We start from the raw sequence: 24515 nt of genomic DNA on the forward strand, positions 1-24515 counted from the left end.
ATATCGCGTTGAACCAGAACGAATTGCTAGAGGCCTCAACAGACAATCAAGCGCCAGCCGAGAGGTGTCGTCACGCGCTAATTCACTCCCGAGGATCCAGGAGACGTCACTTCTGAACTTGCGCGTGATGCTGTGGAGGCCCCTAGTCTTCCGCTGCGGTTCGACACTGGATAAATCAAGCAAGAAATATTTTCTTTCTTTTTTGAGGGTTGTTACAAACCGATATTTCGACGGGGGGATCATACGGAACGTCTGTACTTTCTGGGTGGCACTGGGGTGTTTTAAAGCCAATATCTTTGGCTTAAGTAAATTTTTTTTTGGCTTGCCACTTTGCTTTTTGGGTAGCGGCACGTTGACAGTTGCCGAATCCACGTACCTTTTTCTTTCAAATTAAAACCAGACCCTGACCTCACAAGCGATCGATTTACGACTGCCAAAACGCGTCTCCTGCTTGGTGCACGTGCATGCATTATTTGTTTTAAAATTGTCTGTTTCGACAAAGCATTGTACGCGGCCTACCCCAGAGCACGGCCCGGCCTAGAGAGAACACATATGGCAATTATTCTCAAGAGCCACTTGATGCTTGGAACATCTATAGTGGGAGGAGTCACAAACACAGGGATTTCTGCGCATTGCCTCTTGATTGATTCTGCTGGGTTGAAAACGTGCACATACGCTTTTCAGATTTGATTGGACTAGCTCATTTTCAGCCTTTGTGTCATTCATGTGCAAAGGGCAATACATAAGATTGTATTCTGTATGATACTGATTGTATATATTGATAGTCAGAAATTGCATTGTAAATATTGTTGAAAGATATCGCACTAACTTAGTACATTAATTTACCAGGCATTTGAAGCGCGGAAGTTTTAATAGAATAGGTTTTTCTTCTTTTAATGAAACTCTTCATTATTGACCAGTATTATCATAATCATCATTGTCGTCGTCATCATTATCATCATCATTATCATTATGATCCAAATTTAAGGTCCTTGGCCAGCATTAGCCCAGGGCTACACAATCTCTTAATCCGGCCCTGGTGAATGGCTCCGACCACTGATCTCAATGACAATTGCTGGATCGCGTTTGCCCGCTCTGCGAATGCGGTCACTGGCGGCCATCTTTAGGTAGAGTTATATTACCTCTAGTCAAGGTACAGCTCCTGCAGCCACTGTCATCCATCCATGGCAGACAGCGTTTTGGCAGGCGTGGTGGCAGGCTGCCGTCAAAATAGGGTAGATGATATTTCGTGCTTGATTGAAATTGTTCAACGAAACATGTTTTTGAAACCCAGCGTGAACGGTAGCCCGATCTTTGAGGACCTGGTGAAAGTTTCACTAAATCGCAGCACTGGGGAAAAAGCAGTACACCTCGCATCGAAAGTCGCATCAAAATTAGCATCGAAAGCAGACGATGGTACAGAGTCTGCTTTCGATGCGAGCTGCGCTGCTTTCCCCCGGTGCTGCGCTTTCGTAGAACTTTCTCCGGGCCCTCAAAGATGAGGCTACCGTTCACGCCGGGTTTCAAGAATCTGCGTCGTCGAACAACATGGAAACAGTCGGAGAATGACGTCGTCTAACCCTGTCTACATCGTTGTGCAGATCCTGGCTTCCCTGACTATCTCGTGGACAGGACCATCGTCATACCCTCGAGCCTTCACCGCACCATCGGCGATAACGCAAGGGGCGTTTTTCAACCTGACACGCTCTGGCGGCGGCACTTTCAATGTTTCCGCCGAATGGCCGCAGCTAGTCCTCGTGCCGTTCGCGCCAGCCGCCGCATCGACATCATCATTCATGGACGGTTTTCCTACAAAACCGGGAAGCACCTACAGTTCCGTCAGTGGGCATGGAAACAGTCGGAGAATGACGCCATCTAACCCTGTCTACATCGTTGTGCAGGTTGGTTCCATTCCGTCATTACATGCTAAGAAAACCAACAATGTCTTTTATTTTTCGTTTCCATGCGCCAGTGTTTGTTCTGAACTGCTTGTTGAGTGTATTGGCGTTTTTAAAACTGCTACTAATTCTTTCTGGCGATGTAGAGACTAACCCCGGCCCTATGACAGAATCCCAAACCAAGCAGTTCGCAGAAAAGTTTAAGATGATGCAAGATTTGAATGACCGTTCTTTGAGGGCGGAGCAAGGGCAGAAAAGTTTAATTAATACTGTAAAAGAGATAAAAGAAAACCAGCACGTCATTGAAGCAAAAATTAACGCTATTGGAACTAGACATTCTCTTGTTGAAACAAAAGTATCCGCACTTGAGCTTGCCAACAATGAAATTCGCGCGAAGCAGTGTCTTGCTGAAAGCACTAACTTCGCCAATCGGCTTGATGATCTGGAAGATCGGTCGCGCCGAAATAATTTAGTTATCTACGGAATTCCAGACGTTCAATCAGAAACTTGGGCTGAAAGTGAAAAAAAAGTGCTTGACATTGTCTCCCATATCCTTGATACTCAGGCTCCTCCCGACTGCATTGAACGCGCGCACCGAATTGGGCCCTTCGTCGCTAATAAATGTCGGCCAGTAATAGTAAAGTTTTCTTCATTTAAAGACAAGGATAAAATATTTTTCTCACGGTTCAAACTAAAAGGAAGCGCCACGTACCTGAGTGAAGACTTTTCACCAGCAACGCGTCTTGCCAGAAGGAAACTAATCGAGTTTGGGAAAACAAAAAAATGCGTATTTCAGTTGCGGTATAATAAACTATTTATTAACAGGCAGTGCTACATGTATAACTCTTCAAATGATACTATCTTCGAGCTGAGTAATGGCGCTAAGGCGCGTGCGGCAGAAGGTACAGCGCCAGTCTCTTCTAACAATTCGCGGGCATCTACATCATCATAGCAGGTCGTGAGGGGGGATGGTTCACGCCACGGTGCAAAACAGGTGTCCGTAGTTTTTACTAATATAAGAAGTGTCATACGTCACCGAGATAATCTGTGCTCTGTCATTGATTCCTGCTGCGCTGACATCGTGATTTTAACTGAGACTTGGCTTTCCTCCAGGGTAAAGAATTCTGAAATATTTTGCTGCGAAAAGCGCTTCAACATTTATCGTTGTGATAGGGGTGATAGAACTGGAGGAGGTGTATTAATCGCAGTTGCCGCTCACATTGAATCGTTTTGTTTACGCTTGACTAGCGATTTAGAAATCTTGTTCATTTGCTTGTGTTTGAATCATCAAAAACTTGTGTTAGGTGTATGTTACCGAGCACCTTCCTGTAATAATTCTTTTGTGAACAACCTTCATGATGCAATCAACTCCATACTGGTCCGCTTTCCTTCCGTTCCTATCGTCCTTCTTGGCGACTTCAATTATCCGAATATTGTGTGGAATGATTTACATACCCATTGTCACCCGTTTTCGACTGACGCAGCCGAGTTCATAAATCTTTGCAATGATTTCAGTTTTACCCAGCTAGTTTCTCTTCCTACCAGAAGCACTCCAACCGCATCCAACATCTTGGATCTAGTACTAACAACATCACCTACTTTAATTTCTTCCATCAGCAACATGGAGGGTCTCAGTGATCATTCTATAATACATTTCTTCCTTAATGTTCCTGCTGGAAGCTCGCTTACGAGTCTCAAGCGAATACGTGACTATGGTAAAGGTGACTACGCGGCTATCAATAATGAACTTTGTGTGTTTCTTGATTCTTTCTTATTGCGCTTTTCTGAGGGTTCTGTTGACAAAAACTGGCAATTATTTAAATCGGAAGTAGTGCGTCTCACTAACAAGTTCATACCGTTACGGAATCTCTCCGTACCTTCAAAAGCGCCTTGGTTTAACGTTGCGCTAAAAAGGCTTCCTAACAAGAAACAGAGGAAGTTTAGAACCGCTAAGTTTTCAAATAATGACATTAAATGGTCCGATTATTACAATGCTTCTAATATCTACAAAATGGCAGTTCAGAACGCGAAGGCTCATTTCTTTTCTGTAACTCTGCCATCCATGCGTACTAATAACCCTAGGCAGTTCTGGAATGTGGTCAATTGCAATGAAAAACCCTCGGTATCTTTTTTTAGCGACGTTGGTGAACCAGTGTCGCTTAGTGACTGTGCGTCTATTTTAAATTCTACATTTGTCGCCTCATTTTCCCATGACCATTTATCGACTGTGCCACTGCTTTTGCAAAATGATTTTTCACCCATGCTTCCGATTATATTCGACGTTGCCGGCATTATTCACCTAGTCGATAATCTAAAAATGTCTTGTTCTGCAGGAATTGATGATATAAACTCGAAGTTCCTAAAAAACACCAAGGAATATTCGTCCATTATACTATTTAAACTCTTCGAGCAATCTCTTAGTGTTGGTGTTCTACCCGGCGAATGGAAGGGGGGAAAGGTTGTGCCTGTGCATAAGACTGGTGGTAAGCATATTCCTCTCAATTATCGTCCGATATCTCTAACAAGTATTTCATGCAAAATTTTAGAACATATAATCTTCTCACATCTTGTAAATTTTTTAGAATCGGACAACTTCTTTTCTCCCGCGCAACACGGGTTTCGTAAGTCCTTTTCATGTGAAACACAGTTACTAACTTTCACACATGATCTTCATCGCATTCTTGATCGTAGTTCGAAGGCCGACTGTATTTTCCTGGACTTTTCGAAAGCCTTTGATAAGGTTTCACATAGGCTTCTACTTCACAAATTAAGCAAACTTAATATCGACGCTAACGTTCTTTCCTGGATTCATGCCTTTTTAACTAACCGGTCCCAATTTGTTTTTGTAAATGACACTTCATCGTCTTTATCTTCTGTAACATCCGGGGTTCCCCAAGGTTCTGTGTTGGGACCTCTGCTTTTTCTTATATTTATAAATGACCTACCCGCCAGTGTCTCGTCCTCAATCAGCTTATTCTCCGACGACTGTGTAATATACCGTGAAGTAACTAATAATTTAGGTGTCATTTCTCTTCAGTCAGACATTAACAGTGTGTTAGAATGGTGTAACATGTGGAATATGCAGCTTAACGTTAACAAATGCAAAGTAATGAGAATTTCCCGTGTCCAAAATGACACGCCTCGCTACTTTTTTAACAATGTTTCTTTGGAGCACGTTTCATGTTATAAATATTTAGGCGTTCATATCTCATCCACTCTCTCTTGGGATTCTCATATCCAATACATAACAAATAATGCTAACCGCATGCTCGGATTCCTAAAACGGAATTTTTCAACAGTTCCTGTGTCGCTAAAATTACTTCTCTACAAAACACTCGTTCGCTCAAAACTGGATTATGCCTCCTCCATCTGGGACCCCGGTACTGACGTACTAACCCTTGCAGTTGAAGCGGTCCAAAACCGTTCTGCTCGCTACATCCTCACTAATTATCACCGCATCGCTAGCGTAACATCAATGAAATTGGGCCTAAAACTGCCAACGCTTGCTTTGCGCAGAAAAATTTTTCGCTTATGCCTGTATCACAAGCTATACCATCATAACCCTTTCCTACGTGAAAGGTTACTAACGCCTGCACCTTACATCTCGTCACGTCTCGATCATCAACATAAAATGGACGTACCCTCGTGTAAAACTACATCTTTTCATAGTTCGTTCATACCTCGCACCACTCTTGACTGGAACCACCTTCCAGCCTCTGCGGTATCGATTTCCGATGGTGTGGCGTTTAAAAACTGTATTGCCAATATTTATATTCCAGAATTTGACTAACCTATTGTTATTTTTCTCGTTCTGTTTCATGTGCATATCTTAGATTTATTTTATATTATGTAACCCACTCCCCTCTGTAATGCCCTCGGGCCCTGAGGGAAAAATAAATGAAATGAAATGAAATGAAATGAACTTCAATCAAGCACGAAATATCTCCCACGGTACAGTGTACTAGATCCACGGCTATTTTATGGCACCCTGCCGCCATTGCGCTGTCCGCCATATTACTATGATGGCTAGAGAATATATAACTCTACCTAAAGATGGCCGCAAGTGACAGCATTCCGGTCCATAGGCGGAGCTGGTCAAACGCGATCCAGCAAATAGATATAGAGATCAGTGGCTCCGACGGATACGCCAGCTTTGGAGCTAACATCTCCGGTCGCGAGAGGAAGAACTAGAAAGAAAGCAACAAAAGAGCAGAGAACGAAAGCACGCTGACAATAGGTTAGGCCTGTTCGTTTTGCAGCGACAAGTTGAAGTTGCTCGAGCGCTTGCCAATTTTGTTTAAGTTTGGCAATGCGTGTTTCCAGTGTTTCTCTGCAGAGTGAAAAAAAGAGAAAAAAGAAAGAAATAGAAGATAGAAACGTTACACGTGATGTCTTGCAGCTTCTTTAAAGGGGCACTGACAGGGTATTTATGCTCGCCGAGGTTTTTAGTTGTACATGACATATGAAAGCCCCACTACCCGGAACAGAATTTGCGGCTCAAAATTCGATCTCTTTCCGCCGAAAAACCGCCGATTGAGAACTGGCCGGCTTGAGTCGCGCTCACTCTCTTCTCAGTGGTAACGGGCCGTTTTCTAAGATTTAGACATTACCACCAAATTTAATCAAAGTCGTAGGTCATCGATGGCACGCACACAATATTAAAAATAAAAAAAAAGAAGTATGATACCCAGTTTTCGTGGCTTCCAATAAGCTGCAAATGCGTTGTTTGGGAAGAAAAAAGTATCACCGTCACGTGACTTCCGCCACCTCTTTAGTTTTGGTTTTGTTTTCAAGCTGTTGCGTTTTTTGACTTTATTAAAAATATACATGACGCTGTAGCAAAATATTAATTGGGTAGTCTTCAAACCCCATAATGAATCGCCTGGCAAACCAAAAACAAAAACAAAAACAAAACATTTTTTGGTCTGTCAGTGTCTCTTTAAGCATATTAAGGCGCCACCAGCGACACGGGCTCATCGGGACCACCAACTGGTATTGCTGATACACGCGTCTATGCCCCACCGTTCCGAAGCGAACAAATGCGTGGAGTATTTCACTCTAGATTATTATATTTAACTTTATGATTTCGACAGAGGAGCTTCGAACCCCAACTGAGCGTTTGTGGAGTGCACTTCGTGTCAGGTGAGGAACCTCTGCGATTGACTTAAACAAGAAAATGTCCTGGAATCTGGTTAAACAAAGACGGCTCGGACTCTATGGCACTACTGCTGTTTCAATAAGACACCAAATGCCTCCAACTTGGCGCCAAGAAACAGAAAGCGGACGACAATGTTGGTTTCGAGTCTAACTGTAAGTGACGTCAGTTGCAGGAGGCCTACAAAAGGTGGTGTCGTGTTTCGAAGAGTTTTGGACTGAAAGTTTGAATGTAGTTGATTGGACAAAGAACAAAGCGAGCGAAAATGACAATGACAACTTTAATGCCCACAATATGGAAGAAAGTTGCCTCTCACATTGAGGGGCAACTTTCTACGGAAAGTTTCCCTTCAAAAAGGAATAAAATTTTCTTGAAAACGGCCATTTGCAGTATTCTGCCGCCCTGTGAAATTGACAGCAGAGTTAGTTATTAACAAATCATTATACTAAAAGAAACAAAACAAATGCTCCTGTAATCATTTTGAGTTATAAGGTATTGTTGTATTTGTTTTAGTATCTCCTCGAGGCCGTGGTACCTTGTTTCGAGGTACACATATAACATAGCTTAATAATTCTATAATACCTTCTATGTCTTTTGTATTTAATATATGTAAACAAAAAGTAGAAACCTATTCCTGCACATACAAGGTAAGCGCGGTCGGACATCAATTCCTGGGCTTGCGGCTTTCCAGCTGCGTCCAGTCACAAGTTTCAAGTTATTTGTTGTCCATGAAGGGGAATTACTCTACCAACGCCTCGCGTATACACTTTCCCAAAAAAACTAAGACTAGGGTAACCGTTTATGGAAGCTAATTTGAAACAATAACGGTTTAAAAAAAGAAAAATCATGGTTTCAAAAAATAAAAACAGGTAACATATAATCAGCCAATATGATATAGTTGTAAACCCGAGACTGGAGATACAAACAAGGGAAGGCACTTTAGTAATTTCCAATGCCCATCGTAGTAACCATTCTAGGACTGCGCGGTGTCCCACGTCGGCCAATAAGTACTTTTGTTCCGTCGTTTTAAGTCAAACTTGAATACGAATTTATTTGTCTATTTTAAAGTAGCGGGCACAGATAACTATAAAACAGGTAGGACTCTTTACAAAAGATGATATCCACGAATAGTACCTAGCAATACGTGACTTGTTGTCAAACGTTGCGAAGCGATATTTACCAGCTTAAAAAAGAAACGTTTGGTGTTTGCTGCTCTGGCTATATACTTAGGACTAAAGTAGAACGGGTCTGCAAGCGCATGTTACACGGCACACGACAAAGTTTTCAAAGTTCAAACAATATTTAATTCGTCGTAAATATGTTCGGCAGACAGTTCATTGTGACCTGGCTTAGTAGAATGGGCTCAAAGGATTGTACTGTGGCCATACCCTGTAACTATCTCGTATGGCAGGACCCCGGGAAGTGAGTGGTCTTCTAGGAGACAACGGGTAGGAAAAAGGCTCGAAATCGAACTCGCTGGCTTCATCCCCCATTTCGTCCATGTCTGAATCAAGTTCATTGGGTCTGCGCTCCGTTGTTTTACTCTGAAGCCTCATCCAAGGGTCGTCCCGGTAGGTTGCGAGTCGAACAGTTTTTTTGAACTCGTCTTCCGCTAGAACGCCTGTCACGCGTTTTGGTCTGTTCGTGATGATAGCGTCCACACCCCTCCTGCAAAGAAACGTGCGAAAACAAATATTAAGTTAAAGTACATCTGACTTGATTAAGTTTTCCCAGTAAAGCTGTTGATAACTTCCAATTGCATTTTGACCTATTCATCAAACTGTCACGCTCAAAATTGCTGCCAAGCAATACCAGCTAAAAGACAAAGCCTGCTCTTCTGTCCCGCAGATGTCATCACTAGTTAGCTTTTGAAATGATGCCATTCTGCGTTAAAACACGTACGCACACTGAGTGTTGTATGAAACGGCGTTCCTGGAACGCATTGCTTTTAGGCCGTTCCATTTTGCATCGGTGGAACTCGAACGGGAACTGGTTACATTTTTACTGAAAGGGAAAAAGAAATGGCTTTCATTTTTTTTGTCCAGTGGGGTAATTTGTAATTTATTTTCAAGAGGGGAAATTCTAAATGTATAAAAACAATATCTTTACGAATACCAGGATCTCGCTAATGTTTTGGTTACTTATCTTAGGGTTTATTTTGCGTAGTCATCGCTTGGTAACAGTCGAGTGGACATTGATTCTTTTTTCAGTGCCCGAGACTGCGGTGCACAAGCAAAATTTGGAGTCGAAGGAAAATACACAGAAATACGGAAGTTTCAAACTCGGTTACTTTATTTGCTTCCACGAATCCTCATACACCCTAAAATCCAAGACCGGCCAGACTGAACAACGAATGAAACCTTCACGAAAAACGACTTGCAGTTTTCAAGATTGACCTTCCAAAAGGCCTGCCCTCTTTTTCACTTGCTCGTTTTGCGGACAGCAACATCGAGAAGCAACTGTTGTTAAGTTCGAACAAGAGACTTTGCTTGATTGGAAATTGTCAGGTTGTTGTGGAACGCTCGTGTAATGTGGGTTAAGAGTACATTTGGCTCGTCTGAATCGCCCACCAAAACCATGAATACGGTTAAGAGATAAGATTCGTAAAGGTGAATATATTACCAAATAAAACCCTGATCCGCTTGTTTTCTTCCGGTGCCTTTCCGTCACGGCATTGAAATTCGTGCGTTGCCATTTGATGGGATGGATAAAAACCGAAGAGAACATTGCTCGATCTAACTAAATATGGTAATCAGCAAAATACAAATGTAACGTATATGTAACGACAAGTTCCATTTTTTAACTGTTACGGGAACGAGTTTCTGTTTCACATATGGAATTTGAACGGGAACCCGTCTTAAAAATCAGAAGAAACGAGAAGCGAGCTTTCGTTCCTTTTTTTTTTTTGAGGAACATGTGCAATACTGCACACACTTCGCCAGGCTGTACTTGTAAGCGCAATGTGTGTACGGAACTCCTGAGGATGAATATAACAGATAAATGTTCAGACGACAGTTAACTGCTATCGCTAACCGAAGACACTAACAAGTGTAATGAACGAGAGAGTATGCGGTGAACGAGTTTGCACGTTTTCGTCCTATTTCATTAGCGACTGGACATATTTGTTCGCAAGGCCTGGGGGAAAAGACAAGACCAGACAAGGTTTCTGATTTAATTGTGTGCCTTATTTGGTTCCCTTCTGTTTCCACCGGTCTTAGGAGCGCCCAAATGTTAAGTTAGCATCTAGAAAGATTTGGCAAACTTGGTACAGCACAGATCGGTCAGATCTTCACGAACCTATAGGGAACGCAAGTTCGTCTGCTTCTTGCACAGGGGTTGCAATGATGTCAGAACGCTGAGCTCTTATTGGCTGATTCGAGAAAAAATAGTCGGTAGACCTCAAGGCATCTAGCATTGAGGTCTACCCACTATCCTTCAAAGCCAAAGCCAATGAGAGTTTGGCGTCGCTCTGACATTACCGCAACTCCTGCGCAAAAAGCAGACGACTTGCTCTCCTCGTAATTTCGAATTACTAGAGCTATGGGAACTTGGTACGGAACAAAACGTGCCTAATTTGGTGCCCGCTGATGCACGAACGCGCGGAAGACAAGGCCTATGCGAGACGCCATAGTTAGTGGATCTCCGACACGCCCCAAGGGGGAAGCAAGACCTCGTGGAACGCAAGGCCTGTGCGTGACGTCATTGTTAACGGATCTTCGGCTCGCCCCAAGCGGCAAACACTCTGAAGCTCGACGAGAGTGGCCGCAATGGGGGCAAACGCGACCGTCTTGGCGCCGTCACCTGCTAACGTCGCGCTCGTTGGGAGACGCTGGGAGACGGGTTGGCGGTTGTGGTGACGCAACCTCTGGATCGCGGTGCGTGGATCTACTAGTGGTGACATTTTGGGGGAGAGGGGGGGGGGGGATGGTCGCAGGGTTTGTCTTTTAGATTTCATTGGCTCAAGATTACACTTATCGCCATGTTGCACGGGGTAAGTATCTCATAGCACGGTGTCTGCGCATTCCAGAACATCCCTCATTGTTGTGTCTGCCACCTGTACACGCAGGTGGTTCTGTTTGTGACTATATGAAAATTCGTCCCATTTGCGCCGAACCAGCTCGCAATAATAATAATTAAAATAAAGAGTCGTGAAGTTGCTTATGGCTCAAAGTTTGTCCAGGTCAGGATATGTGAATCCTTGAACATTCAAAGCCCTGGTATAGATCACTATATATTTATTATTTCATCTCCTGTTTTTTTTTTTATGAAACAAAGAAGTACACTTTAGATATTTTTAGTGTCGCTATTGTTTTAGCGCTACGCGCGTTAGTGTAAATTGCTGAGGTGCAAATCGAGGTTCTCAAGCACTTGATAGGCTCCAGCTCATGCAACACTTGGAACCAAAAGTAAAAAAAAAAAGTTAGATGTAGAAGTTTTAATGTAAAGTTAACAGCACGTGCGAAGGAGGGGGTTAGATGAACGAATATTCAAGACGAACAAAGTGCAACGAAGAGTTGTCACTACTGATACTAGATAAATCTGATGTAATCAAAGCGCACAATAAAATATGACTGTGCTTAAAGTGCTATTTGTGTATCTTGTATACTACATAATACTGTCCGGCTGGAGTAGAGAGCAACTCCTCAGTAATTTCAAGCCGAAGTATAACCCAACGATACGTCCAATATAGTTTGCGGCGTCTGATTTTTTTTGCCTTCGTTTGCTGTTGTTGATTATACACATACAATGCATTGCATTGTTGTCTATTAAACACCTGTAATGTATTACATCTAATTCACACAGTGCCACGCAAAAAGAAAAACGTTATATGGATAATAAACTTATAAACGTGACAGAGGTCTTTTCTAAGTTGATATCGATATTAGCCACAAAAAAGGGGAACGAAAGCGGAACGCAAATATATATTGAAACAAAATCACGTCTCCTCACCGGATCGTCTTCCTTATGGTCGCCACCTTGTCTACGGTCCAGTAGTAAACCTTGTCGACGTAACTCTCTCTCTTGTTGGTATCTCTGTAGGAAATCGTTTTCTTCAGTCGGAGTGGACATCGCAGGCTGGTCAGACAGTTTGTGATACCGTCGCCTTGCCAGCGGTGTCCATTGACACCAAGTCTTTCGTACATTTTAGCGATGTTCTCAAGCTTGTCGTTCAGACCCACATCGAATCCTGCGGAGAGGTTTTGTCGGGCGTCGGTAACACCCAAATGGAGAAAACTGTATTGAATATTATCCAGGAAAAAGCGAAGAGCACACTGAGGCGCGGGCATTCTATTTCCCTGGAACTATTATGAAGGTTTTGCAGTATTTGCGAGGGTCAAATTCCGTCCTATGCTGTGGGAAACGGTCGCTAATAAAATTGTCAAAATCATGTTTAAGGCTGGTTCACATATTTGAGACTGCTTGCAACTGTGTGCCTTCAGACCTCTTAAAATCGCTAACGACGAGATAACACACTGGCTCCTTCTATCTTATAGCGGTGGAACACTCGCAGTTACCGTATATATATTCTGTTTGTGTGTGCATCATTATTTGTTTTCTTAAAAAATATTTTGACATTTTTATTAGCGATAATATCACCTGGGTAGTACGCACATTTGATCTCGCAAAATACCGCGAAATGCTCACTCTAGTGAAGCGCAGTTCTAGGGTCGCCTCAAAGATGGCGCCAGCGTGCCAGTTTGTTTTCTCATCGTAGAAGATCGAAAGAATTCGGTCCTAGGCAAGCACAGTAGTGTGTGAACGGGCCTTAAGCCCGTGGTGAAGGAATGATGAGTAAAAATAGATCGGGGTCACGTGGTCTCTGGGCCGCTTTCGCAATGCGATCTGCGATGAAGTGACGGACGCGTTGATCGTCTCCGCCTTTCCTCCTGCTTCCCTTCTCGCCACGCAACAACGCAGCGCATGCGCAGCTACGACCAATTGGGCGCGGGAGGCGTCCGCTATTAAATTGCGAACGCTCCCCATGGTTTGAGATGAACCCTCTCTACAATCTAGGCTCTCTACAGCGTACGCTCGCCGTAAGCGGTTACAAGCGGCCCCCATAATCAACACGACCTAGCATAACGAAGTCCTTAGAACGCCCCACTCTTCTTGGCATGGAACGTCATCCAAGTCGGATGGCGCCAACTGAGGTACTGAACACGAGCCCGATGCCTAGCGTCCTTCGACGCGCTGGTTGGAAGACGAGGCTTAGCCGAACCCTGACGCAGCACTCGTATCCAATCGGTGTCTTCGCCCCATCTCACTGTGATGACGTCAACATGCGCAGGCTCCGATGGTTCCAGGTGGCGTTATTGGCACAACGTCGGGCATCAGTCAAACGGAATTTGTGTCAACCAGTCGTAAGCGTACTCTAACGTGCGCAAGGCTCGTATTAAGCGACGCTATGTATGGACCAATATTATAGGTCTTAATTTCACCACCCCTTGAGTTTGAGCAGTGCGCCGTATTTGCATTGAAACAGCTGAGGTCACATTCCACCACACTCGTTGTCATCTCAAGGCAAGACAAAAAAAAGAAAAAAGAAAAAAAAGCTTTGCGCATTATTTATGCGCTGCGCGATGTAGTACTTATAAGGCTTGGTTGTCGAACGAAGAGGCGATATGCTTGTTGCGTTCGAAACGTGTACGTTTCGATAAAATAACACAGAGCTAATCTAAAAACCACCTGCTGATATCTTAACTCAACGCATGAAGAAGAAAATTAGTAACGTTCCGCGAGGAGCCGGGCTACTTTTTACTACCGTTCTTGAGGGGAATACGAGTATAGCCGCGTTAAAGCGTGATGGGAACAAGATTGGAGGAAGTCGTAGTGCTGATTCTATTTTTATCTATTGAAGTTAATAGAAAGCGCAGACTCACCCAAATGATTGAACAGTGACAGGCTGGGGTCGAAACCTATTATTGTGTCAATGACTCCAGTGAGTACGGCCATGTCGGATGCACGGCCGATGGACAGCAACACGTTCATCATGTCGTAGAACGGTACTGGAAAAGCGACAAAGAAGGCGCGCATCCAGGTCACCATCTGCTTCGACAGGAAAAAAAGAAGCGGCATGCGCTGCGACAAACGGGTACACACGGGGTGCCATATTGTTGGTCGTTGTTCGCACAAGGGCTTGTACAGAACGACGGTCAGTGGCATCTTAAGAAACGTTGGGCGGGATATTTCCGAACATCTCATTGTCGTTCTACGGCCAGTGGGATTGCAGCATGAGCCGATAAGAACGTTGAACAACAAATAAAGAGGCAAAAGAAAACAAACGTGAATGTTACAGATCTGTCCTCCATTTCTTTAGCTACCAAAGGTAAAGCTCCCACTTACCCTCTGCCAAGAACAACGATCTTCATTGGGTTGAACGCACGTTGAACGTCTATAGTCGTGCATTTCTCCCGATCAAGATTTTTGTTCTCGATAGAAGATAACTGAAGCCTAGTTCTGAGCTCGAGCTGTGAAGGACGGCGCACTATGGCGTCCCGTCAATACCCTTTAATGCATATATTTAAAGATATCGGAATTTCCGGACACTTTGGCCAGGTAGAAGCAGAAACGCGACAGTTCTTATGGCGTTCTGCTAAATTACAAGTATGACGCGTGTTCCAGATGAGCCTGCCCTCCCATCTGTGACGTCCTTGTTATTTCACGATTTATTTATAAAATATATAACTAACTATTTTTCTACCAGTCGAGCTCGGTTTGATACCATTCGCGTGTAGTTTCTTTGGCGTGAATGTACCAACTTGTTCGACCACATACACTTCCATCCTCCGAAGAGCGCATTATCCAAGAGGTCCAATATATTTCTTTAGACACTAGGTGAAGTAGCGTATGTCTTTGAGGCACTTCATTCTTCACCAACGTTGAACCACAACAGACGGCGGATTCACACATATTCCCTACGCCAGTCCAGTCACGCCATTTTGCTACACCAATACCAACTTGCGACTTGGTCAATTCCTGAGTACAATTTTCTACGATGACGCAGGCTATTTTACAAATGACCCACCGAACGACGAAACTGGCTCCCACAGGTATGGGTGATAGTGGACAGTTGATTTTCGCCATTACAACTCTCACCAATTATTTAAAAAGAAATTCCTTTGCTCAATCCCGATTTATGTTTATTCTTGTGCCCGCTGAAATCTTAAACGTGATCTTCTGCGTTTATGATCAGGGACAACTTGAGAAACGCAGGGCGGTGCTTAATATGTTAATTCACGGTTCTAGCTTCGTGATTTATCCTTGGCCGTTCTTATCGGCAAACGCGGCAACCTGATTGGCTGCGATGCGAAAATGAGATGCATGAGACTTGCCACGCCCTGCGTTTCTCAAGTTGTCGTCAGGGGCTACACTCTAAAAAAAAAGCCTGTGCGTCTACTTTCCCGCACACCACTCGGAGAGCCAATCACCGCAACTTACGGAGGCAGCTCAGCGAATGACGATGCCGAAACAATTGTTAGGGCAAAAAACGCAGTCTGAGTTGTGACATTAAGCAATGCAAAACGTCACACTTGCGTTACTTAATGCCACAACTCAGACTGCGTGTTTCGGTCTAAACATATGTTTCGGCATCGTCATTCTCTAAGCTACCTCCGTAAGTTGCCGTGATTGGCTCTCCGAGTGTTGTGCGGAAAAGCGGAAGGACGGGCTTTTTTTAAAGTGTACTATAGTGGCGTTATTGGCACCATAGTTGTACGCTGCGCACTTTTTTTAGTTGCTTCGACTTACGCGCTTTTATTTGGCACGGATCAAATCTTTACGTACAGCCGTGTTGATAACTGAACAAAAGCCAAGAAAGAGATAAGATTCTAAACTACATCTGCGGCCTCACTGTCTCTGAACGCGACCTCCAATGCAGAGAATCACCTGGATTTAAGTTAGATATCGCTGAGAAAACGCGCACAAAAATCGACTATGGTAATGCAATATTAAAACAAAATAGGAACGTTTAGATAAATGAGGAACAGCATAATACACTGACTTGTGATGTAAGACCTAAAACACTGTTGCCGTCATAGTTCTGAACACAAATTTACCGATTTTATCCTCAAAATACGTTGCTCACAACGCCGCAATGGCTCTGGAGGAAAAAAAAAAAAAGAAATACAAAGTAGCATAACGTACCCTCATTCTAAACCTCGAAAAAGTAATAATTCTAGGTTAGGAACCTAATTCCATTTGAATTCAGTCTTCCTCGTCATTTCAAGCCGGAGCCATACAGGACACGAGGCAACAATACTACGCTGCAAAGGATTAAAGTTCTTTAGAACATTCGCGAAGTAGTAACATATTTTTTTAATTTAAAAAGTGTATCGACACTATTAAAATAAAGACAGCCCAAAAGCGCAAGGACTATAGTCAGTTACATGTTAAGAATGAAGTTCCCAGCTCTTTCCACTTTAGTAGAGCGAAGGCTGGATAGGAGGTCGCCTCCTCTCCATCACTCCGCCAAAGGGGACAGAGGTTCGAGGAGCTTCCACTTTACTCTTAACCTGTCACCGACTAGAGTAGAACTAGAAGACGAGACGAGCGCCAAGTATAGGTAGCGTAATAAGCCTGGCAAACTGGTTGAAGTTAAACCTTTCTAAAACCCAAGACGGAGGCAACCAAGAGAGGAAATGCACCAGACGTCTCAACAAGGACTTGGACGGCGGGACGGGAGAAGAGGGCAATAGAGGACGAGGGGAGAAAGAGAGAGGAGGATCCTTTCTCCCTCCCCATGGGAAGGGAGAAAGGGGTGAGCACTAGGAAGGCCGCAGCCTTCCTAGTGCTCGCCCCTTTGTCCTTTCGCCTGGCTTTGCCTTCGCCTGTACTGCACGAAACTGGTGACACGGCGTACAGTTTCGCCGGTTACAGTAACCGCACAAAAACGACTAAGGCCGTGACAATTCACTTTTGACACTGTTTGATTCTCTCCGTTGAATCACGGCGTCGAATGCAATGGGACTTGGTATGACATGGAGTAGAACAATTGATGTTACGAGTTCGTTGTCATTTTGCGTTGTGTGTATACCATACTAGCCCATCAGTTCATTTAGATTATCAACGCTAGTATACACTTTGAAAAATCTCGTACGCCTACTTTCCCAAAAGTACTCGAGAGTGCCGCAGTCTAAAGGGGATGCTCTGCGAATTTGTCTGCCTTTCGCTGTGACAAACTGTCTGCGCCGCGCTGTGACATCATTTTATTTTATTTTTATTTATTCTTATTTTCAGTGACCCACCAACAGCTTAACGCCTCCTTAGTGGTACACTTATCAATGAGTCAATGAGTAGTTAAATGACGTTTCAAGGGCTCACGTTATGCTCGGTGTCATAGCGGCCAGCCTTGTACGCGTTACAAGAAAACTTGAATCAATTACAATTCAACTTACTCTTGGTTACAAAATATGCAATTGAATTACTTTATTCATTTAGAACAAGAAGTAATTGACTGTTACTTGAAAAGTAACCCTTACTTTTCCAATCACTTGAGATTTTCCGAATCACAAATTCTTCTGCTGGTTTGAAAACTGTCTGTTGGTACTTAGTTCAAATTTGAATGAGGAATTACCCAACTATAAAGGACTTAAATCTTCTTATTTCTCAAATTTTGGTTAACCATCTTTCTTCCTTTGACTTGGTTCGAGGAGTCCCTGGCATTAAGCTTGTAGAAATAAGGGTCGCCATTAGAATGGGGAGAAATTCAATACTGATGGTTACAAGTAAATTGTGTAAATATAAAATCATTGATATTTCTCTTTTAATTACTTTCTAATCAGTGTAATCAAATTATTACAAAATTACTCCAATATGAAATCGATTAGAAGCAATTTGATTACTTGTAACGTCTCGATATATTTAGCCTCTAGCATCGTGGTCATTCGAAAAGCTTCCTCCATAGATTGAAGCGATTGGCTTTCCTAAGCGCTTTGCAAAAAAAGGGGATGCACTGAACATGATGAAAAATAGCGCACAAGCCTCAAGGAGACAATGACACGAGAGGAAGGAACACAGGACACAGACAGGCTCGCGTTATGCGTTCCATCCTCTTTTGTACTGGTCTCTTTGCGCGCGATGTTTCATCGTGTTCAACGTTGACCAACTCGCCCAGCTCACCACTTTATATGCACCGAATTTGTGTTTTGTTTTGCTGTGTGGGAGGATTGGTATTTAGCCACACAAACCTCCGTCCCAGAGATGTAGAACAAGCTTGGTGGCGATGTCGACTCCAGCGCCGTATTTACTCCCCGGAGGTAGTTTGGATACTTTGAGGTCCAGAAAGACGAGCAGAAGTTTTTCGCTATATTGGCTGTGTCCTGAAAAAATATATTAGGAGCAAACGGAATAAGTATACAAAACATTAAACAAGGAGAGATTCTTTGGATGTATTTTGCGGTTATTCCTATTGGGATGGCAGGCACTTTAACGATGTTTCAGGTTTTAAGACACAAAAACTAATGCAGGAATTAATTTTTATATGCATTATTTATAGGCTACTTTATTACACACAACAACGTTATTACTTTAGGGCAACAATATGACTATACATTTTTTACAGGAAGTATACAGTTTTTTTTAAAGAATTAAAGTAAAAGTTTAAACATAAAATACCCATCACACACACAAAAAAAAGAAGAAAAGGTTAATGACGTTTTGGTCAACGACAAGGGAACTACACATATAACGAGGTGAGTTTGCTGGTACATTAAAGTGGTAAACAATGTTCTAATTATTAGTTTTTTTAGTGAGTCTAAATGTTTTCAATTAAAAATTTGATGAGCACACTGTTGAAAACGTCGACAAACATTACTTCTCTAAATAATTTGGGACATCTATAGCCTTGCACCATGTCCCGATCTAACTAAAACCCCCATTAAAATTCACGTTTCAAGTTTCAGTTTTTTGTTAGTTGCATCTTAAAACCAACAACCAGTAGTGAGCGAAAGCGATGAAAGCGCATTTTAATCGCTGCATTTTTTTTTCTTCAAGTATGCCGTCAAAAAAGCAGCGCGTTAAAATTTGGCGGATTATGGCGCGCAGAGGACGAACTTAGAAAACAAAAATGTAAACAGTTATATAGTTCTTAATAAATAGGAATAAAGGCGTCACCGTTGAATAACTTGTTGGGATAACCCTTTAGGTTCATCATAAAAACGAAGTGTAGGTGATATACCTAATGAACCACCTGCAAGTCTTACAGTGGTAGCCCGCATTTTGCTAGCTTACATTGCTCCTTCAGGGCATCCCGAAGAAACTAAGTTTCTTGGCGAAACGTCGGCAGCCAGTAGGACACGAATATGCGATTCCTTTTCAAATTATTCCTACCAGCTTCGCCAAATTTTGTATTTTTTTACACATTTTTATGATAATAATGAATTTTTAGAGAACTATCACCTGATTTATATCACATTGGTACCTTAGTTCTCTAAACCTCTCTCTTTTACAGTTTCTGGCCTTGGGCGTTGATCTTTCTAGTGACCTATCTGGGACTAACCGCAACAACGATATTACCAGTTCTGCATCCCGAACATTGGGATATTTACGACGCCACCTTTACATTGCCTCCCTTCACCTACGCAAGTTAGCATAAAAACACACGATTAGCCCTTACTTGAATTTGCTTCTACCGTATGGAATCCCCACCAGAAATACTTTAATAATCAAATTGAAAGCCTCCAAAATCGTGCTGCACGGTGTATAACATCATCTTACTCCCGGCATACAAGTGCCTATTTCTTTAAAAACACAATCCCCCTACAGGTACTCGAGATGCGTCGCAACGCTGCCCTCCCATGCATTATTCACAAATCACGCTTTACAAACCGCAGAGTTATCGCCCAGCTCCTTGAGCCCCCTAACCGAACATCACACCATCTAACTAACAGTCAGAGTTATAAGAGTATTTTGGACATCTGCTTTCAATAACTCCGTTGCCACGCGCAGTTATGAACTGGAATCAATCAATCAATCAATCAATCAATATATCAATTGGAGTTTTATTATGTTTCCCAAACAGCTTTAGGGGCCTTTTTTAGGGTTACACTTCACATTATAAAACGGCACTGAACTAAACAAACTACACGGCAATCCTAACCACTATACTATTCTTGAACTTTTCAAAAGGTATAAAAAAAGCCCACGTGAGGGTTAAACTACTTGTTGTACATGAGCATCATCCGTGTCGGCGGAGGACTGAACTCTAGATAAGAGGGGTAAAAAAAGGAATAGACGTAAAGTCTCCCTGACAACATAACCTCACTTTATGACCATGCTACATTTCGAGCTGCTACCCTAGATTACTTGAGTGCCTTATAGCTTTGATTTCTCGCGATGGGTCTTGCCTAAATAGTCTTTTACATTTTTGTACAAAGCACGACTTGTGTTGCTAGCAGCGCTCTTCCTAAAAGAGTGTTAAAATGTAGAAATTGCGTTGTGTTGCTGCTAAAATTGTTCACGGCTGAGAAAACGCGAAATCCTTCGTTTTATGTATCTGCTTTTAAAATTGCTTATAGTCTACTTTCACTAAATCCCTCCCTCTTTATTATGTAATGTCCAGAAACGGACCTGCGAGGTGTTTTGAATATATAATTATATAAATAACCATTTTGTACTTCTACCAGCATTTATTCACCTGACCACTAAAGCGCGATGAACGTTAAAGATCTGCAGGTTAGAAGCCCAGAGGCCCTGGCTTTATTTGCCTTCTACAATATTAGATGATCGGACATTTCTCGAGGCAGTCTATCATCCGAATTAATAAATGTTCCTCGAAAAAGGTTCATGTGACTTGTGCAACACGGATCAATCTAATTTATACTGCTTTGGAAGACTGCCTGCTCGCTGCTTCACGGTTTACTGGTGTACAGGTTTACTGTGGCCGAAGATATCAACCGACGCCGTTGGTCGCAGCTAAGACCGTCGGTCACGGTGTGAAAAAAGAGTGGAACGCGATAGGCGAAACACATCAACTCCCGCTCGTTTCCAAGTCATGCAAGCGTAATCAGTAGCGTATATGGCTCGCAACCGAAGGGTCGTGCGTTCGAATCCCGCCTGAAATTCTTAGATATTTCTCTTTAAAGCGGATTAATTGTTTTATAAGGTGAAATTATTTCAGACATAAGGTTACCCATAATTCGCATTACCCCCCCATATCATGTCTTAATCACTTTCATTCCGCGCGTGACGTCACATTTCACGTGAGGGTTGTGGGTTTGAAACTCCCGCGCGAGGTCATGTGGCTTTGCCGTCATGACCCTATCGACCAATCACGATTTTCCCGTTTCAAGTCCACCGACGCCGATGCCGGCTTTCCTGCGACACGAACCGCTTAAGTATATCGCGTTAAAATTGGCTCTGGACGGAAAATCTTACTGAACCCGGTGACGTTCCGGATGTACTGAAAGTAATCCACGATATTTGCGCTCTGCTTGCATCTTCGCAGGCAGTCGCACGGAAGTCCATGGAAGGTCCTAAGTGCGGTGCCGCTTTTGCTGAATTGCACGTCGCTCTCGATGGCGTTGGCACCGAGCTCCAGGAACTGGCTCACTTGAGGGATGGAGTTCACCATGTGACCGATGACGTAAAACGGCCTCCTGTCGTCTTGGCACTTCACCTGAATGGCGGGAAATGGGCACGCCGACGTCAGAACTAAAACAGTACGACACAGTGGTACCGCCAGCATGTTCCCTCTTCGCCACTCCAGAGGAGGCGACGCTTCCCATCAGGACAGACGTAAAGGAGGGAAGCGGTGAGGTACCTCCCATCCAACTGTGCAGCTAAAGTTGGCGTGGCCTGGCGGCCAATATGTGAAGGGGAAAAAAATTGGAGATCCAATGCACGCCGTTGGAGATGCAAGTAGTCAGCTAAAACTTGAAAACTACGTGAAAGGACCCCCCCCCCCCCCCTTTCCCGAATTTAAGAAAAAAACATTGCACCGCTAAGTTCGAACCCGCTTGTATCGAGAGCTTCTTCGTAGTTTGTTTACTGTGACAGAGCATGGATATTCCAAAAATTCTTAAAACTGAGTGCATTGGCAAGCTGTTATGCCAGAAGTAGTGTGCTTATCTTTTTTCCTATGTTGGGATGTTTCAACTTCTATATTACAGTCATTAACAGGTTAAGAGTCCGAAACGTCCTCACGCCTTTCCATGTCAGCAGAGCAAACACTGGTAAGGAAGTCACCTCCTCTCCGGCATTTGCTGTGTTGAAGTGAAAAGGTGTGGGAAATTTTTTCCTAAACTCTTTCCCAGTCACCAACTATAGTTTTATAAAAGATTAGTAATCTCATTTATTTATCTTAAAAATATTGAATTACTCACGCAAAACGATTCAGAACTTTTCTAATAAACCAGGTTTTGATTGTGAAATTAGAGTGAAAACGAAGGCGAGCTGGTGCACGTCCATAATGAGAAACCTTGAGACCAGGAACAGAGGGGACAAGGACTACAGCGTCTCATAGCCAGCACAGAAATGATTTAATTAAGAACAAGTTTCTTCCTCGTTCTCCAGAAAACACGTCCCCACATCATTTGCAGTTCTTCATCGTGAAAGTCTTGAGCAGTCACCCACAAATTTAAAGGCAGTTGTCATTATATATACGGTTGTGATGTTATATATTCAAAATCCAGCTCTACTCGTCGATCTAACTGATTATTGTTTATTTGTTTAATCTCGAATGGATACTTTTACACTGGAAATATACTAATATTGGTTTTTACACACCAATAAAGGGTGTTAAAAAGTTGCAAAGAACCTAGCTTTTACAGAATGGGGAGAATTTCTTTTATACCCAGTCTCCGCGTATAGTTTTATTTCTTTTAAAGGTTTCTGGGTTTTTAAGACGAGAAATATAAACGAACCAAAATAGCGAGTTACTATCCCCAAAGCGAAAGAGCCCACCAAGCAGTGTTGGCGGTAACGCGTTACAAGTAACGGCGTTACCGGTAACGCGTTACTTTTTTTGGTGACATAGTAACGTACTCGTTACTTTTCCAAAGAAGTAACGGGTAACGTACTTACGTTACTTATTTTGAGTAACGTGTAACGAAATTACGTTACGTTACTTTACTTCCTAAAACTTAAAAAAAAAATTTAATTTTGTTTTTTGTTTTTTAAGTGTTCAGTCATAAATTCCTTTGTCAAAAAATGCCGCTGTCCTCCACTTTTCTTTGACGTCGGTGCTCGTCAGATTTGACGTCACACGCCACCTGCCACTGGTTTTCTCCCGCGGCTCGTTGACCTCGCTACCGCCGTCGCCTCGGCTGGAAGGCCAAAGAGGTCCGGCTTCGGGTGGATTTGGGAGATTCCTGCGTCGAAGCCTGAGTTTTGCTTCCCGCTGGGAAAGAGAATGACACCTTCGTGTCATTCCCTTTCCCGTTTTCCATGTTATAAATCAGCTTCATATATACTTCCGCGTTTTTTCTTGTAACTATTCGGGTGAAACCCTAAAAATGAGAGGGTAATTAAGTTTCCGCATGGACATATTTTAGCTATGGCGCTTACGCACATATCAAACGTCGAAACAGCAAATGTTCTAGTTCGTGAATACAAAGTAACGCAACAGTAACGTGCGTTACTTTTTATCAGTAACGGTAACGGTAACGCGTTCCTTTTATTTTGAGATAACGTAGGTCTGTAACGCGTTACTTTTATTTGCAAGTAACGAGTAACGTATTTAGTTACTTTTTTTCGGTAACGCATACAACACTGCCACCAAGTGATACACGTATGACGTAAGCAGGAAATTTGTAAATAAAGATGTGTTGTTGGCTGCGGAGTGATATGCGGAGTGCAAGGTCGTCTGCTTCTTTTGCAAGGGTTTCGGTGACGTCAGTACGCCGAGCCCCTATTGGCTCCGATTGTAAGGGTAATGGGTAGGCCTCAAGGCAGCTAGCGTTGAGGTCTACCCACTATCTTTCCAGTCGGAGCCAATCAGAACTCGGTGTTCTGGCGTCACTGCAACCCCTGGGCGAGAAGCAGACGAACTTGCGCTTTGCATTGTACTGCTTGGGACTCGCAAAGCCCGGCTTTCCTCAGGTTGTTGGTTATTACCGCGCTGAATCTGCGCAGTCTGTTGTTCGTAAATTCTTAATAGAATAATACTGCGGTGTATCTCGTACTCCTGCAGTGTATTCCAGACATAAGAGTATTAACGAAAGTAACGTGATTATAAGATTTCGACCTCGAACACGCGCCTTACAATATGATTGGCACTTACCGTAATCGCGAGTGCCGTGACCAGGGCAAGGGTACGAATCATGCTGCCTCTTGTGCTCACGCAGTGACGATGAACTCCTGCAAGTACACGTGCATTGTAGTCTTTACAATTTATACTCGCATCTTGTGATCAGAGCTGCTAGATTTTGCCAGCGTTTTTCATCAGACATTTCGCAAACGTCCCATCGCACTCCCCCTCCCCCTTTTCCTCCAGTGTTTAAAACTGCTACTCTTGTGCCGGCGGT

General features: G+C 43.1%; 1 protein-coding gene across 1 annotated transcript; it reads right to left on the reverse strand.

The window, feature by feature from the left end:
- Window positions 1-8389: 8389 nt before the first annotated feature.
- LOC115314065 (dermonecrotic toxin SPH-like) lies at window positions 8390-24313 on the reverse strand. Its single transcript, XM_040213574.3, has 6 exons — window positions 24272-24313; window positions 21427-21667; window positions 18240-18371; window positions 13935-14060; window positions 12004-12241; window positions 8390-8721 (listed from the first exon to the last, which is right to left on the reverse strand). The coding sequence occupies exons 1-6, from the start codon at window positions 24311-24313 to the stop codon at window positions 8403-8405; spliced, it is 1098 nt and encodes a 365-aa protein (XP_040069508.1). The 3' UTR covers window positions 8390-8402.
- Window positions 24314-24515: the final 202 nt, after the last annotated feature.

Source organism: Ixodes scapularis, unplaced genomic scaffold, assembly GCF_016920785.2.
Source record: "Ixodes scapularis isolate PalLabHiFi unplaced genomic scaffold, ASM1692078v2 PGA_scaffold0__279_contigs__length_252992795, whole genome shotgun sequence".
Lineage (NCBI taxonomy): Eukaryota > Metazoa > Arthropoda > Arachnida > Ixodida > Ixodidae > Ixodes > Ixodes scapularis.

Bases quoted from the DNA above. Each gene is read 5' to 3' on its own strand.
- LOC115314065 (XM_040213574.3), bottom strand. From the start codon at position 24,313: ATGATTCGTACCCTTGCCCTGGTCACGGCACTCGCGATTACG. The intron at 21,668-24,271 runs GTAAGTGCCAAT...CCCGCCATTCAG, and splicing joins TCACGGCACTCGCGATTACG to GTGAAGTGCCAAGACGACAG. The intron at 14,061-18,239 runs GTTTGTGTGGCT...TCGCTTTTCCAG, and splicing joins TCTACATCTCTGGGACGGAG to TACCGTTCTACGACATGATG.